This window comes from Ranitomeya imitator, chromosome 1 (genome assembly GCF_032444005.1).
Source record: "Ranitomeya imitator isolate aRanImi1 chromosome 1, aRanImi1.pri, whole genome shotgun sequence".
Taxonomy (NCBI): Eukaryota; Metazoa; Chordata; class Amphibia; order Anura; family Dendrobatidae; genus Ranitomeya; species Ranitomeya imitator.
The window spans coordinates 904,320,718-904,342,372 of record NC_091282.1 but is presented as its reverse complement, the minus strand read 5'-3'; the positions used below and the strand labels follow the sequence as shown (position 1 = coordinate 904,342,372).

General features: G+C 45.6%; 1 protein-coding gene across 1 annotated transcript in view; it reads right to left on the bottom strand.

The window, feature by feature from the left end:
* The window catches only part of LOC138654113 (17-beta-hydroxysteroid dehydrogenase 13-like), a 74,815-nt gene that overhangs the window by 28,472 nt on the left and 24,688 nt on the right, over window positions 1-21,655 (bottom strand). Inside the window, exon 2 of the mRNA XM_069743390.1 lies at window positions 15,369-15,476. Coding sequence (XP_069599491.1) covers window positions 15,369-15,476 — 108 coding nt within the window. The remainder of the gene's footprint in view (window positions 1-15,368; window positions 15,477-21,655) is intronic.

The following is a 21,655-nucleotide window of genomic DNA, read 5'->3' as shown; positions in this document are numbered from 1 at the left end:
TGGGCAATATACTACGTGGCTGGGCAATATACTACGTGTCGGTGCTGTATACTACATCACTGTGCAATATACTATGTGGCTGGGCAATATACTACGTGACTGGGCAATATACTACGTGACTGGGCAATATACTACGTGGCTGGGCAATATACTACGTGGCTGGGCAATATACTACGTGGCTGGGCAATATACTACGTGGCTGGGCAATATACTACGTGGCTGGGCAATATACTATGTGGGCTGTGCAATATACTACGTGGACATGCATATTCTAGAATACCCGATGCGTTAGAATCGGGCCGCCATCTAGTTGCTTAATAACTGTGCACACAGTGTATACTTTGCAATTTATATACATTAGAGTATCATGATCACTGCTCATCGAGTGCCTTGGCAAGTAATTGGATGATCGTGTAAGTTGTGTTCAAGTGGTAGATGAAATGAGGGTGGTATTGTTCAAACAAGGCCTAATCCTTGGCAGTGATGATTCTCTCAGAAATACAAGCTTGGGGGTTACACATGAACCTTGGCACAACTTTTAACCCTGCTGTTCTGTTCGGTCTGGGGAGACCTATTTTGAACTTGGGTATTTTTTGGGGTGTTCAAGATGCGGTTCTGAAACTTGTGGTTGATTGACTTAAATGAGGATGGGTCGGTCGGCCACGGGTTTCAGAGCCGCATCTTGAATATTTTAAAGAATATTGAAGTTCAAAGTCGGTCATTTTTGACCAACAGAACAGCAGGGTTAAATGGTTATGTTCATAATTGTAGGCACAAGGAACTGTGCTCCTCAGTGAGGCACCTTTAGTCGATCAGCCTTTTTGAGGAGCCACTACTACTGCTGGTGATCAATATGAATACTAGAATGGTGGCACAAGCTACATACAATCACTCTCTAGTTCCTTAATCACTCGCACTAGGTTTATGGTCATCTGTGTGGTGACACTCTACTACTAGGGCTAGGCTGCTTTCACGCATCAGGTTTTTAGTTTCAGGCGAATTCCGGCTCTTCCGCCAAAAAACGGAATTGAAAACTGGAGAAACCGGATCCGGCTTTTCCCCCGTTGAATATTATTGGCGCCGGATGGCCCAGCGTTCCTTCCGGTGTGAAGCCGGATCCGGCGGCGACTCGATTCCGGCGTCTGGAAAAAACGTCTGCTGTAACGTTTTTTGTCTCCGGCGAAAAAGCTGGAAACGCCGGATCCGGCCTTTCCAGCTTTTCGCAACAATGCATGTCTATGGACGCCGGAAAGCGCCAGATCCAGAAAAAGCCGGATACGGCGGCCGTATCCGGCTTTTTACACTGAGCATGCTCAAAAACCTATGGGCAGCCCCCTGGACTATATATAAAGCAGTGCCATGAGGCCTTCATACATTTCCAGCCAAAAAGCAGAAGAGCCAACACCCTGGCACACCCTGTCAAGATGGAAGGAGCCAGAAACCTGCCAGAGATCCTGCCAGAGAGCCTGCCACAGAGCCTGAATCCTGCCACAGAGCCGAGAGCCTGCCACAGAGCCTGAATCCTGCCACAGAGCCGAGAGCCTGCCACAAAGCCAAGAGCCTGCCACAGAGCCGAGAGCCTGCCACAGAGCCGAGAGCCTGCCACAGAGCCTGAATCCTGCCACAGAGTCGAGAGCCTGCCACAGAGTCGAGAGTGCTGTGAATTCTGTGGCAGAGCTCCCTCCTGTGGTCACAAGTGGTACTTCGGCTGATTCTCTCTGTGAGCTTCTGTTGGTGGAGGAAAGTGGTATTGCGGCTTCTGAGTTTCCTACCTCAGGTGATGTGGTGAGGTCGTTAGGTACTGCTCTACTTAACTCCACCTAATGCTTTGATCCTGGCTTCCTGTCAATGTTCCAGTGTTGGACTTGTTTTTCCCTGGATCATTCCTGTGGCCTGCTGCTCTGCATAGCTAAGTTCTTCTTTGCTATTTGTTTGCTATTTTTTCTGTCCAGCTTGTCTAATTTTTTGCTGGAAGCTCTGGGACGCAAAGGGTGTACCTCCGTGCCGTTAGTTCGGTACGGAGGGTCTTTTTGCCCCCTTTGCGTGGTATTCTTTAGGGTTTTGTGTAGACCGCAAAGTTATCTTTCCTATCCTCGCTCTGTTAAGAAAGTCGGGCCTCACTTTGCTGAATCTATTTCATCCCTACGTTTGTCTTTTCATCTTACTCACAGTCATTATATGTGGGGGGCTGCCTTTTCCTTTGGGGTATTTCTATGAGGCAAGGTAGGCTTATTTTCTATCTTCAGGCTAGTTAGTTTCTCAGGCTGTGCCGAGTTGCATAGGCAGAGTTAGGCGCAATCCACGGCTGCCTCTAGTGTTGTTTGGAGAGGATTAGGGATTGCGGTCTGCAGAGTTCCCACGTCTCAGAGCTCGTTCTATGATTTTGAGTTATTGTCAGATCACTGTATGTGCTCTGACCGCTATGTCCATTGTGGTACTGAATTGCCTTTCATAACAGTACAGGAAGCCCAAAGTACTAATGATTCTCAATAGAGGGAAAAAAGAAGTTCTGAGACCATTTTTTTTTCTTTGCACTGTGTTTTGCCTTTTTTTTCCCCTAGACATTTGGGTGGTTCAGGACACAGGTGTGGACATGGACATTCAGGGTCTGTGCTCTTCAATGGATAATCTCGTTATAAATGTACAAAAGATTCAAGATTTGGTGGTTCAGAAGCCTATGTTTGAACCAAGAATTCCTATTCCTGATTTGTTTTATGGTGATAGAGTCAAGTTTGTGAATTTCAAAAATAATTGCAAACTGTTTCTGGCCTTGAAACCTCACTCCCCTGGTGACCCAGCTCAACAAGTGAGAATTATTATTTCTTTTTTGCGTGGCGACTCTCAAGACTGGGCATTTTCCCTTGCGCCAGGAGATCCTGCATTAAGTAATATTGATGCGTTTTTCCTGGCGCTCGGATTGCTGTACGATGAGCCTAATTCAGTGGATCAGGCAGAGAAAAATTTGCTGGCTTTGTGTCAGGGTCAGGATGAGATAGAGGTATATTGTCAGAAATTTAGAAAGTGGTCCGTACTCACTCAATGGAATGAAGCTGCGCTCGCAGCGATTTTCAGAAAGGGTCTCTCTGAAGCCCTTAAGGATGTCATGGTGGGATTTCCTATGCCTGCTGGTCTGAATGAATCTATGTCTTTGGCCATTCAGATCGGTCGACGCTTGTGTGAGCGTAAATCTGTGCACCATTTGGCGGTATTACCTGAGGTTAAACCTAAGCCTATGCAGTGCGATAGGACTTTGACCAGAGTTGAACGGCAAGGACACAGACATCTGAATGGTCTGTGTTTCTACTGTGGTGATTCCACTCATGCCATCTCTGATTCTCCTAAGCGCTCTAAGCGGTTCGCTAGGTCTGCCACCATTGGTACGGTACAGTCAAAATTTCTTCTGTCCGTTACCTTGATCTGCTCTTTGTCATCGTATTCTGTCATGGCATTTGTGGATTCAGGCGCTGCCCTGAATTTGATGGACTTGGAGTATGCTAAGCGTTGTGGGTTTTTTTTGGAGCCCTTGCAGTGTCCTATTCCATTGAGAGGAATTGATGCTACACCTTTGGCCAAGAATAAGCCTCAGTACTGGACCCAGCTGACCATGTGCATGGCTCCTGCACATCAGGAGGATATTCGCTTTCTGGTGTTGCATAATCTGCATGATGTGGTCGTGTTGGGGTTGCCATGGCTACAAGTCCATAATCCAGTATTAGATTGGAAATCCATGTCGGTGTCCAGCTGGGGTTGTCAGGGGGTACATGGTGATGTTCCATTTCTGTCAATTTCGTCATCCACCCCTTCTGAGGTCCCGGAGTTCTTGTCTGATTACCGGGATGTATTTGATGAGCCCAAGTCCGATACCCTACCTCCGCATAGGGATTGTGATTGTGCTATCAATTTGATTCCTGGTAGTAAATTCCCAAAAGGTCGACTGTTTAATTTATCCGTGCCTGAGCACACCGCTATGCGCAGTTATGTGAAGGAATCCCTGGAGAAGGGGCATATTCGCCCGTCATCGTCGCCATTGGGAGCAGGGTTCTTTTTTGTGGCCAAGAAGGATGGTTCGCTGAGACCTTGTATAGATTACCGCCTTCTTAATAAGATCACGGTTAAATTTCAGTACCCCTTGCCATTGTTATCTGATCTGTTTGCTCGGATTAAGGGGGCTAGTTGGTTCACCAAGATAGATCTTCGTGGTGCGTATAATCTGGTGCGAATTAAGCAAGGCGATGAATGGAAAACTGCATTTAATACACCCGAGGGTCATTTTGAGTATCTAGTGATGCCATTCGGACTTGCCAATGCTCCATCAGTGTTTCAGTCCTTTATGCATGACATCTTCCGAGAGTACCTGGATAAATTCCTGATTGTGTACTTGGATGACATTTTGATCTTCTCGGATGATTGGGAGTCTCATGTGAAGCAGGTCAGAACGGTTTTTCAGGTCCTGCGTGCTAATTCTTTGTTTGTGAAGGGATCAAAGTGTCTCTTTGGTGTGCAGAAGGTTTCATTTTTGGGGTTCATCTTTTCCCCTTCTACTATCGAGATGGATCCTGTTAAGGTCCAAGCCATCCATGATTGGACTCAGCCGACGTCTCTGAAAAGTCTGCAAAAGTTCCTAGGCTTTGCTAATTTTTATCGTCGCTTCATCTGCAATTTTTCTAGTATTGCTAAACCATTGACCGATTTGACCAAGAAGGGTGCTGATGTGGTCAATTGGTCTTCTGCTGCTGTGGAAGCCTTTCAAGAGTTGAAGCGTCGTTTTTCTTCTGCCCCTGTGTTGTGTCAACCAGATGTTTCTCTTCCGTTCCAGGTCGAGGTTGATGCTTCTGAGATTGGAGCAGGGGCTGTTTTGTCGCAGAGAGGTTCTGATTGCTCAGTGATGAAACCATGCGCTTTTTTTTCCAGGAAGTTTTCGCCTGCTGAGCGAAATTATGATGTGGGCAACCGAGAGTTGCTGGCCATGAAGTGGGCATTCGAGGAGTGGCGTCATTGGCTTGAAGGAGCTAAGCATCGCATGGTGGTATTGACTGATCATAAGAACTTGACTTATCTCGAGTCTGCCAAGAGGTTGAATCCTAGACAGGCTCGTTGGTCGCTGTTTTTTGCCTGTTTTGACTTTGTGGTTTCGTACCTTCCGGGCTCTAAAAATGTGAAGGCGGATGCTCTGTCTAGGAGTTTTGTGCCCGACTCTCCGGGTTTGTCTGAGCCGGCGGGTATCCTCAAGGAGGGAGTAATTGTGTCTGCCATCTCCTCTGATTTGCGGCGGGTGCTGCAAAAATTTCAGGCTAATAAACCTGATCGTTGTCCAGCGGAGAAACTGTTTGTCCCTGATAGGTGGACGAATAAAGTTATCTCTGAGGTTCATTGTTCGGTGTTGGCTGGTCATCCTGGAATCTTTGGTACCAGAGAGTTAGTGGCTAGATCCTTTTGGTGGCCGTCTCTGTCGCGGGATGTGCGTACTTTTGTGCAGTCCTGTGGGATTTGTGCTCGGGCTAAGCCCTGCTGTTCTCGTGCCAGTGGGTTGCTTTTGCCCTTGCCGGTCCCGAAGAGACCTTGGACACATATCTCTATGGATTTTATTTCAGATCTTCCCGTTTCTCAAAAGATGTCAGTCATTTGGGTGGTCTGTGATCGCTTTTCTAAGATGGTCCATCTGGTACCCTTGTATAAATTGCCTTCCTCCTCTGATTTGGTGCCATTGTTCTTCCAGCATGTGGTTCGTTTCCATGGTATTCCAGAGAATATCGTTTCTGACAGAGGTTCCCAGTTTGTTTCGAGGTTTTGGCGAGCCTTTTGTGGTAGGATGGGCATTGACTTGTCTTTTTCCTCGGCTTTCCATCCTCAGACTAATGGCCAGACCGAACGAACCAATCAGACCTTGGAAACATATCTGAGATGTTTAGTTTCTGCTGATCAGGATGACTGGGTGTCCTTTTTGCCTTTGGCTGAGTTCGCCCTTAATAACCGGGCCATCTCGGCTACCTTGGTTTCGCCATTTTTCTGCAACTCTGGGTTCCATCCTCGTTTCTCTTCAGGACAGGTTGAGTCTTCGGACTGTCCTGGTGTGGATACTGTGGTGGACAGGTTGCAGCAGATTTGGACTCATGTAGTGGACAATTTGACCTTGTCCCAGGAGAGGGCTCAACGTTTTGCTAATCGCAGACACTGTGTGGGTCCCCGACTTCGTGTTGGGGATCTGGTTTGGTTATCTTCTCGTCATATTCCTATGAAGGTTTCCTCTCCTAAGTTTAAACCTCGTTTCATTGGTCCGTATAGGATTTCTGAGGTTCTTAATCCTGTGTCTTGTCGTCTGACCCTTCCAGATTCCTTTTCCATACATAATGTATTCCATAGGTCATTGTTGCGGAGATACGTGGCACCTATGGTTCCATCTGTTGACCCTCCTGCCCCGGTTTTGGTGGAGGGGGAGTTGGAGTATATTGTGGAGAAGATTTTGGATTCTCGTGTTTCAAGACGGAAACTCCAGTATCTGGTTAAGTGGAAGGGTTATGCTCAGGAAGATAATTCCTGGGTCTTTGCCTCTGATGTCCATGCTCCCGATCTTGTTCGTGCCTTTCATGTGGCTCATCCTGGTTGGCCTGGGGGCTCTGGTGAGGGTTCGGTGACCCCTCCTCAAGGGGGGGGTACTGTTGTGAATTCTGTGGCAGAGCTCCCTCCTGTGGTCACAAGTGGTACTTCGGCTGATTCTCTCTGTGAGCTTCTGTTGGTGGAGGAAAGTGGTATTGCGGCTTCTGAATTTCCTACCTCAGGTGATGTGGTGAGGTCGTTAGGTACTGCTCTACTTAACTCCACCTAATGCTTTGATCCTGGCTTCCTGTCAATGTTCCAGTGTTGGACTTGTTTTTCCCTGGATCATTCCTGTGGCCTGCTGCTCTGCATAGCTAAGTTCTTCTTTGCAATTTGTTTGCTATTTTTTCTGTCCAGCTTGTCTAATTGTTTTGCTGGAAGCTCTGGGACGCAAAGGATGTACCTCCGTGCCGTTAGTTCGGTACGGAGGGTCTTTTTGCCCCCTTTGCGTGGTATTCTTTAGGGTTTTGTGTAGACCGCAAAGTTATCTTTCCTATCCTCGCTCTGTTAAGAAAGTCGGGCCTCACTTTGCTGAATCTATTTCATCCCTACGTTTGTCTTTTCATCTTACTCACAGTCATTATATGTGGGGGGCTGCCTTTTCCTTTGGGGTATTTCTCTGAGGCAAGGTAGGCTTATTTTCTATCTTCAGGCTAGTTAGTTTCTCAGGCTGTGCCGAGTTGCATAGGCAGAGTTAGGCGCAATCCACGGCTGCCTCTAGTGTTGTTTGGAGAGGATTAGGGATTGCGGTCTGCAGAGTTCCCACGTCTCAAAGCTCGTTCTATGATTTTAAGTTATTGTCAGATCACTGTATGTGCTCTGACCGCTATGTCCATTGTGGTACTGAATTGCCTTTCATAACACGAGAGCCTGCCACAGAGTCGAGATCCTGCCACAGAGCCGAGAGGTGATAGAAAAGAAAAAGCAGTAGGATAAATTAATCCCGGTGGAGTTGCAGCATCTCGGAGGAGGAGCAATGGTCAGCTGGATGAAGTGCAGCCATGTTCAACATTATTATTATTATTTATTATTATAGCGCCATTTATTACATGGCGCTTTACATGTGAGGAGGGGTATACATAATAAAAATAAGTACAATTATCTTGAACACTTCAAGTCACAACTGGTACAGAAGGAGAGAGGACCCTGCCCACGAGGGCTCACAATCTACAAGGGATGGGTGAGGATACATTAGGTGAGGATAGAGCTGGTCGTGCAGTGGTTTGGACCATCGGTGGCTATTGCAGGTTGTAGGCTTGTCGGAAGAGGTGGGTCTTCAGGTTCTTTTTGAAGGTTTCGATGGTAGGTGAGAGTCTGATATGTTGTGGTAGAGAGTTCCAGAGTAGGGGTGATGTGCAAGAGAAATCTTGTATGTGATTGTGGGAAGAGGAGATAAGAGGGGAGTAGAGAAGGAGATCTTGTGAGGATCAGAGGTTGCGTGCAGGAAAGTACGGGGAGACGAGGTCACAGATGTATGGAGGAGACAGGTTGTGGATGGCTTTGTATGTCATGGTTAGGGTTTGGTACTGGAATCTCTGGGTAATGGGGAGCCAGTGAAGGGATTGACAGAGGGGAGAGGCTGAGGAATAGCGGGGGACAGGTGGATTAGTCAGGCAGCCGAGTTTAGAATAGATTGGAGGGGTGCAAGAGTGTTAGAGGGGAGGCCACAGAGCAGGAGGTTACAGTAGTCGAGGTGGGAGATGATGAGGGCATGGACTAGGGTTTTTGCAGATTCTTGGTTTAGGAATGTATGGATCCGTGAAATATTTTTGAGTTGAAGGCGGCAGGAAGTGGAAAGGGCTTGGACATGTGGTTTGAAGGAGAGACCAGTGTCAACGATTACCCCGAGACAGCGAGCTTGTGGGACTGGGGAGAGTGGGCAGCCATCTACTGTAATGGATAGGTTCGTTGGGGGGGTCGTGTGAGATGGGGCAAAAATGATTAATTCTGTTTTGTCCATGTTAAGTTTTAGAAATCTAGCCGAGAAGAAGGATGAAATAATGGATAGACATTGAGGGATTCTAGTTAGTAGGGTGGTGATATCTGGTCCAGAGATGTTGATCTGTGTGTCGTCAGCATAGAGATGATACTGAAAACCGTGAGATTCTATGAGCTGTCCCAGGCCAAAAGTGTAAATAGAGAAGAGCAGGGGACCTAGAACTTAACCTTGCGGGACTACGACAGATATGGGGCAAGGTGAGGAGGTGGTGTGTGAGTGGGAGACGCTGAATGTCCGGTCAGTTAGATATGACGAGATCCAGGATAGGGCCAAGTCTGTGATGCCAAGGGATGACAGGGTCCGCAGCAACAGGGAATGGTCCACTGTGTCCAAGGCAGAGGACAGGTCCAGGAGGAGGAGGAGGATAGAGTAGTGTCGCTTGCTCTTGGCGGTTAATAGGTCATTGGTGACCTTAGTTAGGGCAGTTTTAGTGGAGTGGTGTGACCAGAAGCCTGATTGTAAGCGATCGAAGAGGGAGCAGAAAGATAGATGGAAGGACAGTTCAAGATGGACATGTTGCTCCAGTAGTTTTGAGGCATAGGGGAGAAGTGATATAGGGCGATAGCTAGATACAGAGGATGGGTCAAAAGAAGGCTTTTTGAGGATAGGTGTGACTGAGGCATGTTTAAAGATCGAGGGGAAAACACCAGTTGTAAGTGATAGGTTGAAGAGATGGGTTAGGGTTGGGATGAAGACTGTGGTGAGGTTTGGGATGAAGTGGGAAGGGATCGGGTCAAGTGCACAGGTGGTGAGATGCGATCTTCAGAGTAGAGTGGAGAGTCGATCTTCTGTAATGGTGGAGAAGTTGGTTTTGGAGATGGAGGGCTGGGTAGTTGGGAGGAAGGGCTCTGGGGGTTGTTGACTAAAACTGTCTCTGATGTTCTCAATCTTCTGCTTGAAAAATGAGGCAAAGTCTTCAGCTGAGATGAGTGGAGAGGGAGGAGGTGCTGGGGGATGGAGGAGAGAATTTAAGGTGTTGAATAACTGTTTAGGGTTGTGAGACAGGGAGGATATGAGAGATGAGAAGTAGGTTTGTTTTGCTGTGGCGAGTGTGGTCTTGAAAGTAGTGAGGGACTGTTTGAATGCGATGAAGTGCTCGTTGGAGTGGGATCTTTTCCATCTCAGCAGCCCTGGAAGCTCGCCTCAGTTCTATGGTCAGGCTGGTGTGCCAGGGCTGTTGATTTTGCGAGCTTTGATATGTGTGAGAGGGACAAGAGATTCCAAAGCTACAGGTATTGTGGTGTTATATAGAGCGGCAGCGTCATTCGCATTGTGTAGGGAACTTATGTCTGTGAGAGGGAGGAGGGATTCAGAGAGTGAGTGTAGATCAAGGTGTTTAAGATTTCTGCGAGGGTGTGCAAGTTTCTGGGGTGGGGATTGTAGACAAGGAGTGGAGAGGGAAGAGAATGTGAGTAGATTGTGGTCAGAAAGAGGAAGAGGTGAGTTAGAGAGGTTAGATAGGGAGCAGAGGTGGGTGAAGATGAGGTCCAGTGTGTGACCATCTTTATGAGTGGCTGCAGAAGACCATTGAGTGAAGCCAAAGGAGGAAGTGAGAGATAGAAGTTTAGTGGCAGCTGAGAGGGAAGTGTCAGTGGGGATGTTGAAGCCGCCCATGATGATAGTGGGGATGTCCGCAGAAAGGAAATGAAGTAGCCAGGTGGTGAAGTGGTCAAAGAAGGTGGTGGCTGGCCCTGGGGGGCGGTAAATGACAGCCAGTTGGAAGTTGGAGGGGGGTAGATGAGCACAGAGTGCACCTCAAAGGAAGGGAGGGTGGCAGTGGGATGTGGGTGAAGGAGCAGTTATCTGAAAGGAGAAAACCAACTCCTCCGCCATGCTTGCAGCTGGGGCGGGGTGTGTGAGAAAGATGGAAGCAACCATATGAAAGTGCAGCAGGAGAGGCTGTGTCAGAAGGGGTGAGCCAGGTTTCGGTGATGGCGATGAAGGAAAGTTTGTTAGTAATAAAAAGATCATGGATGCAGGAAAGCTTGTTGCAGACAGAGCGAGCGTTCCATAGAGCTCCTGTTAGTGGGACTGGGGAAGTGGGAGCCGGGCAAATGGGTATAATGCTAGAGAGGTTACCGAAATTTTTGATAGAGCGTGAATGGGAGGTAGAACTGACTGTGGGGATGTGGTGAGGAGGACCAGGATTTGGAGAGATATCACCAGCAGTAAGAAAGAGCAGAGAAAGTGTTAGCAGGTGGGAGCAGGAGAGGGCATGAGGTGGTTGTCTGTGCTTTGAGACAGAGGATTATATTTTGAGGAACAGTTCTGAGGAGGAGGTGAGATGGATGGGGAGGATTGAAGAAGAGATGAACAGTTCCTTACTAGACTTACATTTTAATATGGCTCGAGGCTCATCAGGAAGATAGGGACTGATAACCGAGTCTACGTGAATGCCAGGTCCATCCTGTTTTAGCGATACAGGAGTGGGATCTTTATTAACTCCCGGGCAATTTTCTGTTTTTGAGTTTTCTTTTTTTGCTCCCCTTCTTCCCAGAGCCATAACTTTTTTATTTTTCTGTCAATATGGCCATGTGAGGGCTTTTTTTTTGCAGGACAAGTTGTACTTTTGAACGACACCATTAGTTTTAGCATATCCTGTACTGGAAAATTGGAAAAAATTTCCAATTTTTTTTTTACCATGTTCACTAAATACTAAAACTGACCTGCCATTATGATTCTCCAGGTTAGTACAAGTTCACTGTTCACAGTTATTTAAGTGGTGAAAAAAAATCTAAAATTTGTTTATTAAAAAAAAATGCAATTTTCTGAGACCTGTAGTGTCTCCATTTTTCGTGATCTGTGGGTGAGTGAGTGCTTATTTTTTGCACGCTGAGCTGACGTTTTTATTGGTTAGTATTTAGTGGTTGGTGTAGATTCAATGTTTTGATTGCCCATTATTGCATGTTATTGCAATGTAGTGGTGACCAAAAAAATATAATTCTGCCATTTTTAATTTTTTTCTCTTTACACCGTTTAGTGATCAGGTTAATTCTTTTCTTATATTGATAGATCGGGAAATTCAGAATGCGGTGATACCAAATATGTGTATATTTGATTTTTTTTATTTTATTTTGAATTCGGCGAAAGGGGGGAAATTTGAACTTTTATATTTTATTTTTAGACTCTTTTTTACTATTTGCATGCTTCAATAGTGTCCATGGGAGACTAGAAGTTGTAATACTGTCATCGCTTCTGCTACACACAGGCGATAATCAAGAGGTCATGCTGACCCATCGGTGACCCACGATCATGTGACGGTGTCACCGATGGGTGGAGCCAGTGACGCCCTTCCTATAAGCACAAGTTTATTGCCGCTGTCACAGATTGACAGTGTCATTTAACTAGTTAACAGCCATGGTGGATCGAGATTCCACACGTAGTTGTTTTGCAGTCACATGTCAGCTGTCATGTGCCCGGAAAGGTGTGGGCTCAGCACCGGAGCCTGTACCAAACAGGGGGAATCCTACATGTGTGCATTATTATGGCACATGTCGGAAAGGGGTTAAAGAATATGGGCCTAGGCAGTGGTAGGCAGTGGCGGTCACTCTGATCTCACTAGAAGAGGATCGTTGAGTGGCAGAGGTACACAAGACTGCATCACCACAGGCGGAGATCGCCCCTCAAGTGAGGGTCACTACCCCTAGGTCCCAAGCAAGCGGCAGCAGCAAACACAAGCGGGAGTCATACCTAAGTCCAGCACTCCCAGGAGAGGGAGTGAGGAGTCAAAATCCAGCGACTCCTCTATGGGCACCTATATCATCTGCCTGGGTCCAGAAGTGGCCATTTACTTTGGCCATGAATTTAAAGAGAACCTTGTCGGAATGTGGCCGCTTTAAAGTAAAAATAGTATCCAGAAGGCAGCGTGCTAGTTGCACAAATTCGTTACTGTTCTGCTATCCTGAGGGCAGGAACTAAAACGTGCCGAAAGCCACAGGGACTGGTTAGAGTAGCCGAAGGTTCTTTTCCTTGCATTGTGTTATTTTTCCCCTTAATCCAAGTAATTTTGCATATGTTTGCGTACCCTCTGCTGAACTGCAGAAATGTGAACACTTAAAGGGCCAGAAACCCTGGTAGCCCTATGGACTGTGTGCAACTGCCACATGGACTCTATCCCATTGTCCCCATGGACTCTGTCTAATATTTACCATGAACTTTTCCCCAGGGACTGCTGGGTAGCACTGCATTTGTTAAAGCTATAGCATAGGACATGCTGATTAAATTAGAAAGGGGAAAGATTCAGTTGTGGGCATAGAAGAAGGAAGGATTTGACCCAGCAGAGCCATCCAGGTAAAAATAAGTACTTATTGGTACATGTTAAGAAGCAAGATAAAGGAAATCTGATGCGTTTCTGGCTCGGTAGTAGAGCCCTTAGTCATAGGATGTTGCAAAAAAGGATGTTACGTATCTCTCAGTTGTGGGCATACTAGATATTGGCAGTAGGAAGTAAATTGCACTGGTTATGATACAGTTAAATGTTCGGGATCAACCACAGCATGGGAGGTGGCAGGGTCAGTAGAGGGGAGGTAACTGTTTACAGGCACACAGCTATGACACCGGTCTGAGCTGAAGTTGATCACAGGGGTTTTAGTGAAGCTTCTTTTCATCACAGAATCACTTCTCTTCATGCAATGCTTCATAAACATATATGAAAGTCTCTTTAGAGATAACTTCTCTTCACACACAGTGTCTTAAACTAAGCAAAACTGTGCTTTGCTAATGCAGTGAGGTGGGGGGGAGGGAATGAGTCCGATGATTTAGCTCTCTCACTTCTATCTAGAGGTGATAAAGATGATGCTGGCTGTCCTGATTTCTTCTATGATTACAGCAATCACTTCCTAGGAAGAACTGGTTTATACAGCTTGTCTGATTTTAGTCTGACAGGAGACTCTCTAACACACACCTTGGGTTCACATTGCGTTGAACGGACTGCGCTAACGCAAGTGCCGACTTTTGCACAGCGCTAGCGCAGATGGAGCTTCTGCTAGCTCCATCTGCACTAGCAGTGACAGACCCGGAAAAGCTGCAGCCCGCGTCTCGGGTCCGTCACTCAAATGATGGCACATCGCTAGTGCACGCCCATTGTGGGCGTGCGCTAGCAATGCGTCCGACATTGCAGTCTATGACGGCGTTAACGGACTACGTTACACCGCGTTATGCCGCGGTGTAATGTAGTCCGTTACACGTAGAGCCATAACGCAATGTGAACCAACCCTTAATCGTGGATTTCCAGGACACAATAACAACTTTCCCAATAGTCAGTTTAATTGAAAGCTCTGGTGGATGCCTGATTACTGGGGTCCTGTCATTACATCAGTCCTATGTAATTTCAGTCTAGTTTTTAAACTAATAAAACAATTTTATATACAGATATAGATAGATAGAAGATAGATAGATGATAATAACAAATTTCTCACGCTGCGAACGGTGACACCAGTAAGGTTACCGCAGTTCATCGGATTTGAACTGTGATAACTTTACTTACATCAGCACTCATTGCAGCAGCTAGATTCAGACTTTACTGTCATTGTGATCTGGCTGCCGTGCTGAGCGGTCACAGATGTCACCGCTCAGCACTGCATCCGGATGTAGAAGAGTCGGGGATCATCGTGGGACATGGGATGGATTTACAGTGGACCCCTTTGGATTATTTTATTTTCTTAAAGGTAATAAATGGGTAAAAGAGGATTGGAAGTGCTTTTAACAATTAAAATACTTTTCTGTGTGTGTGTGTTTATTGCTTTTGACTGCAGGGTTAGTATGACAAACGCCTCTACACTACTAACCCCTGGGCTTGATGTCAGCTGACATTATAAAGCTGACATCAACCCCAAAGCCATTACCTTGTTTTCCAAAGCACCAGCGCAAGTGGGTAGAACCAAGGCTAAGTTCCAGAATTGGTGCATCTAATGGTTGTGCCATTTCTGAGGAGGCTGAGGACTGGTGGTATTAGTCTGGTAGGGAACCAATATCCATGGCCCCTTCACAGCCTATTAATATCAGCAAGCAGCTGTCTGCTTAGCTTTTGTTAGTTATTAAAAATAGTGGCGACTCCATGTTATTTTTTTTGGGGGGTCCCTTCCTTTTTAATAGCCAGTACATGCTATGCAGACAGCTGCGAGCTGATATTAATAGCCTGGGAAGATCCATGGATATTGGTCCCTTCCCAGAATAATAATACCAGCACACATCTGTCTGCTTTTCCTCAGCTGGTTTTTATAACTAAGGGGGAACCAATGACATTTTTTCTTTAAATTTTTTATTTATTAGCTAAATACATGTACAGTGAATTCGCATACACTGCACTAACTGTGAATATACTGTTCTCGGCTAATGAAAGATTGGGTTTGTTATGAGATCGGTGTGTAAATATCAGATGGCACACGCATGGTCTGTGTGCCATGCAATGTTTTTTTCTTGCACCCATTGACTTGCATTGATGAGTCTCGGCTGTTTTATGGTGCCATATGCAGCATGCTGCAAATTATTTCTCTTCATATTCCAGGTGAGGGAAAACTTGCAGATGAACACTGCATAATTGAATTTTTGTGAGTGCAATGCAATTTTTTTTTCTCTAATGGAGGGTCATATCTCAGGAATGGAGAGGTGTAGGAACAAAGGGAATACAATGTCAGTTTCAGGAGAACAGCGGCATTTACACCAGGTAAAATATTGCATATTTATAACAAATTACAGTGCCCCTTTAAAAAGCTGAAAATACTTCATTCAATGACCATCATCAATAAATAGTATTTAGGTGTGGGAAGTTGTTCACCTTTTCAGCAGCTTGACCAATGTCCTCACGTTTGCTGCAGTCCACCAGATATGTGTATACTTTGGCTCCAAGATTTCTGCATTGTTCAGCAGTTTCCTCAACACCATTCTGTCAAGATAAGAACAGAATTCACAATACTCATTAGCAAATACTAACAAGATGATAATGTGTTTTATGCATTAATGACATACTCCAGCATTCAGGTATACTTGCATTGAAAAGATTGGCATTCAAGCTGAATTTTGTATTTTTCAAGATTTGCCAAAGCTATCTGACACTTGGGTTGAGTTACTTTGGTTGTGAGTGGCAGTGAACTACACTGAACATTATTTCTGCAATGTAAGAGATCTGAAAGATGTAGACATACTCCATATAAATGACCAAAGGCTAATGTATTGCCTACATTGCTTAACTATGGCAAGTAACTCCACATTTCTGCAGTTCCAGTTCCTCTGATGAACCTGAAATCTACCTTATTGAAGGGTGAAACATGCTGTGCTGATAAATTTGAGATTATTATACCTAAACAGGGACCAGTTGTTGTATAAAGATTTGTTTAATGTTGGGTGGGTTTTGTTTGAAACTTGTATGGAGAAACTAATATAATTTATTGATTATCATTGCTGTTCAATAGGCAACACTGAGTGTTAATTATCTATATCTGAAGCATTTGTCCTGTGTTTCCTCCATAATATTCCTAGGGACATAAAGTATGAGGAACACTTTAAGGAGAGTAGAAAGGCACCACTGTCTTTTATCATCTAGGCCCTGGGTGACAATTTCTGCAGTAATCAGGAATTGATATAGCTTCAATTGTGAGCTTATGCATTATTTAAATATATGCACAATGGATATGAAAAGTCTGCACACACTTGTTAAAATGCCAGATCAGGTTTACGTCATGTAAAAAAAATCTGCCCAAGAAGAATAATTTCAGAACTTCTTCCCCATTATGTCACCCATAGTCTGTACAAATCACTTGAAAAACAAGCTGAAATTATTTTGAGGGTGAATATAAAAATAAAAAAGTAAAATAATGTAAGCCCCCCCGCTCAGACAACAGAAGTATAGCGGGGGTCCCATGTCCTCATAGGCCTAGTATGTTCATTTAATTTTTTACTGCGGTCAAGTTCAGGTCAAGGTTGAGCTGTTACTATTGTAAAAGCAGTCAGATCTGGTTCTGACTGGCTTTTTTGCCCGCCCATTTTTATGAGATTTGATTGGTTGTCAATCAGTTGTCGGGCAGAATTTTTTGCTATATATACATGAGCGCCGGCGTCAGGTGCTCAGTTCGCCGGCGCTTGAAGAAAAGAAGAGGACTCACCGCAGTATTGAGAAGCTCCTGCAGGAACTTCTATCAAGAGCCGGCGGGGAGGACGGAGAGGATTGGCTGAGGAGCTGCTTGGCTATGAAACCTTCTATAGCAGCCTCCGATGCCACCGCTCCTCCTCCTAAACCGGAATGCATAGCGCCAGCTGCGGGTCAAGATGCGGGGACTCCGGTCGACGTGAGCCCTCCGGCAAGGACAAGAAGGCAGAGGGCGGCCTCCTCCCCGGCTCCGTCTCCTGCAGCTTCCAGGCCCGGCCCGTCTGAGACAAGCAGGAAGTCGCGTCACTGCCTGACGTTGAAGTCCCGCAATCCTCCGCGATATTTCGGCTGCCGTCATCCTGGTGAGCCGTCCACGTCATCGGGAGCGGCCGGAAAGGCCAGGAGGGGTACCGGCCGTAAAAGTGCCGCGGTGCCCTCATCCACTGGCGCCCGGTCGGCTCCTGCAGCAGCTGCACGGGGATCGAGGTCTGCCCCTCTCCCCCTGTCATCTGACGAAGAGGAGGATCGTGATGCAGGACCTGCCAGGCAGCTGCGCTCGCCCCATCCCGCTGGCTGGAGCGCAGGCTGTGAAGGAGAAAGAAGACCGGACGACCGACCTGCGAGGGGTGAAACTTTTAATGTCCCCATGTCTGTCCCTCAGAACCAGTTAAAGGAATTAATTAAGACTGTGGTAGCTGAAGCTTTAAGTGAAGCCAATAATTCATCTTGGGCAGCAGCTTCTCCTGCCCCTTTTCGCTCGGAAGCTCCTGCCCTTAGTGTGCCTCCTTTGAATCCTTTCAAGGAGGCTTTAACTTGTGAGCTTTCCCCTCTTGAGTTCCATTTGAGCCCCTCGGTTAAGGAGCTCATTTGGAACAATCAATTTGTCGACTTGGGAGAGAAATACCCTAATCTTTGTAGCAGTCTCTTCCAACACGTAGATATTACTTTGGAGGCTTATAGAAATTTTGGTGGCTCCGCCTGGCTCAGTTGCGATGAGGCGTTTAGGCATAAGCTATCAGTTCACCCGGAAGTTAAATGGGGCTCCAAGGATATTGGGCTATGGATTAATCTCATGCTTCCTATGAGGAATGCTAGTACTAGGCAGCCTTCTAGTTCTATCAGCAAAAAAAGTTGTTTGTTTCGCTTACAACGATTCTTTTTGTAAGTGGAACAATAATTGCCGTTTTCGGCATGAATGTTCTTTCTGTGGGAATTCCCACTCAATGTCCAAATGCTTTAAAAAGCAGGCTGCCCAGCAATCCTCTAAGGATTCAATTTCAAAAGGCCCAATCGCCAGTGAGGTTGGAAAAAATGGTCCACTGGCTAAACAAGTACCCAGGCAAGGAGATCAGTAGTTTAATATATGACAGTTTTTCTTTAGGTTTTCGTGTTCCTCAATTCAAGGGCTCTGGCTGTGTCTTGGTTAAAAATCTTCCGTCCATAGCTGACTTCCCTGATGTTGTCAGGGAAAAATTTTTTTCAGAACTTGAATTAGGTAGAGTTGCTGGCCCTTTTTTGTCCCCTCCGTATTTAAATTTTCGCTTATCTCCCCTGGGTATTGTCCCCAAAAAGGAGCCTGGTTCTTTCCGGATGATTCACCACCTATCGTATCCAGTTGGCCAGTCACTGAATGATGAGGTGGATAAGACATTGTGTTCTGTCACCTACTCTTCTTTTGATGGCGCTCTGGATATGCTTAGAAGATTCGGCCCTAATGCCCTTATGTCCAAATCTGACATTAAATCTGCCTTCAGACTTCTCCCAGTTCATCCCGAAGGGTTTAATTCATTGGGTTTTCATTTTGACAACTGCTTCTTTTTTGACAAATGCCTTCCTATGGGTTTTTCCCTGTCCTGTTTCTATTTTGAGAATTTTTCCCGTTTTTTACATTGGGTGCTGGAGTCTAGCGGTAGCGAAGCAGGTATTTTGCACTATTTAGATGACTTCCTTTTTGTCGACCCACACCAGTCTATGTCCTGTGAGAATACTCTTTCTAAATTTCTTGATTTATGCGCATTTTTTGGCATCCCAATTGCCCACGAGAAAACAGTAGGCCCTTCTTGCCGTATTGAATTTTTGGGCATCTCGATTGACTCGGCTAAAATGGAGACCGTCCTGCCTCAAGAAAAAATTGACAAGCTTCGTAGTTCCCTGGAAAGCTTATTGGTGAAAGACAAAATCACTCTTAAGGAGCTTCAGTCCCTGCTGGGGCTACTGAACTATGCCTTAAGGGTTATTCCGATTGGCAGGGTTTTTTCCAGGTCGCTATACGAAGCTACTAAGGGGTCTTCTTCCCCTAATTCTCATATTAGATTGTGTTCTGATGTAAAGGAGGATGCAAAAATCTGGCTGTCATTTTTAGCGGTTTTTAATGGCAGATCAATAATCCAATCTCAATTTGTTTCTTCGGATTCTATTCCCCTCATTTTTTCTGCAGATGCTACTCTAGGAGTAGCTTGTTTGTTCCAATCTCACTCGGTATCTTTGGATTGGCCTGTCAATTGGGTTGCTAGAAAATTGAACAAGAACCCTTTTATTACTGAGCTTTTATCAATTCTCTTAGGTATTTTCCTATGGGGCTGTGAATTGCAGAATTCCAGGGTTCTACTACATTCCACGAATCAGGCAGTAGTTTTTTCAATCAATACACTATCATCCAAAAATATGTACGCGGCAAAAATTTTGAGAAAATTGGTTTTGGAATGTTTGAACTGCAATATTTGGTTAAAGTCAGTTTCGGGAAGTAGTAAGCTTAGTTATTTAACTGATCTTATACTACATCGTCAGTGGTGTGATTTTTATCTACAGGTCCCAATGGCAGACAAAGAGGCGTACGATTGCCCCCTTTCAATTCAGGACCTGATTCCGATATAATTCCTTATTTTATTCAGAATTCATTATCAAACAGATCATGGGCTGACTACTCAGCTGCATGGAAGAAATGGGTCGATTTTTCAGTGCTTTTCGGTTTTGACGCCTCTGTTCCTGACCCGACTTCAGCTTTGAAATTCGCAGAGTCTCTGGTCAAGCAAGGCTTATCTTACTCCGCAATAGCCAAAAGCTTTGCGGGAGTCTCTTTCTTTTTGAAATTACATGGTGGTATTGCGGTAACGGAATTTTTCTTAGTTAAGCAATTTTTAAAGGGCCTGAAAAGGGAAAGGTTTCTTCCGGATTCAAGGCGCCCAATTTCTATTTCTTTGTTAATTGACATTTGTTCAGGCCTCACACATGTTTGTAAGAACTATGAGGAAGCGCTTCTGTTCAATTCCATATTTTCTATCTCTTTTTTTGGGGCTCTGAGGGTTAAGGTACTGTCACACTAGACGATATCGCTAGTGATCCGTGACGTTGCAGCGTCCTCGCTAGCGATATCGTCCAGTGTGACAGGCAGCAGCGATCAGGCCCCTGCTGGGAGATCGCTGGTCAGGGAAGAAAGTCCAGAACTTTATTTCGTCGCTGGACTCCCCGTAGACATCGCTGAATCGGCGTGTGTGACACCGATTCAGCGATGTCTTCGCTGGTAACCAGGGTAAACATCGGGTAACTAAGCGCAGGGCCGCGCTTAGTAACCCGATGTTTACCCTGGTTACCATCCTAAAAGTAAAAAAACAAACACTACATACTTACCTACAGCCGTCTGTCCTCCAGCGCTGTGCTCTGCACTCCTCCTGCTCTGGCTGTGAGCGTCGGTCAGCCGGAATGCAGAGCGGTGACGTCACCGCTCTACTTTCTGGCTGCCCGGCGCTCACAGCCAGACCAGAGAAGCAGAGCGCCGAGGACAGATGGCTGTAGGTAAGTATGTAGCGTTTGTTTTTTTACTTTTTAGGATGGTAACCAGGGTAAACATCGGGTTACTAAGCGCGGCCCTGCGCTTAGTTACCCGATGTTTACCCTGGTTACCGGGGACCTCGGGATCGTTGGTCGCTGGAGAGCTGTCTGTGTGACAGCTCTCCAGCGACCAAACAGCGACGCTGCAGCGATCCGGATCGTTGTCGGTATCGCTGCAGCGTCGCTATGTGTGACGGTACCTTTAGTGAGGTAGTGTCAGCCAAGAAATCTGTTCCGTCTGGGCTCATGCTCTCGGATGTCAGAGTTTTTGAATCTTTCCTTCTGTTGTTTATTAGAAAATCTAAAACGGATCAACTGGGGAGAGGATCTGAACTTAGATTGAATTCATTCCCTGACTCTAAAATTTGTCCTGTGGCTAATTTGTCTAAATGGATTATTTTTAGGCCGCCGGCTCAAGGCTCCCTATTTATCCATAGTGATTCATCCCCGGTGACGGTCTTTCAATTTAATTTTATTTTAAAGAAATGTTTGTCATTTTTGGGAAAAGGTCATCTCAAGATTACTTCGCATTCTTTTAGAATTGGAGCAGCTACGGAAGCCTCAAGATCTCAGGCCTCAAGCCTCAAGCCTATCTGATGACAGGATTAAAAAAAATGGGAAGATGGGATTCGAAAAGATTCAGAATTTATGTTCGTCCTGATTTATATCCCGATTAATTTTCATTTCTTTTATACCCTGCAGTTATTTGGATCGTTGGGCATTCCTTTGTCTTCTGGGCTCAGAAGAGGGCCAGCCTTCGATCATACTCTGAAAATTTATCGTTCCACACTTCTAATATTCAAGTCTTTTGGCACGGCATTTGTGGCCTGAAATGACCTTCTTTGGTGTATGAGGTAAAGAGTTGTTTGGAGAAGTTCCCTTATCCGGATTTATTAGTTTTGCATCTCGCTGGGAATGATTTGGGGAAAATCAACACTTTGAATTTACTGGCCATTATGCGGTCAGACCTTATTTATTTAAGACAGACCTTTCCGTTGTCTGGTGTTGTTTTTTCAGAAATCATTCCCAGGCTTGCTTGGCACCGTAGTCAGCTTTCCTTTTTGGATAAGATCCGGAAGAGGGTTAATTTCTCCATGAAGAAGTTTTTGCCTCTTATCTCTGGTTTTTCTTTTAGACACACAGACTTGGAA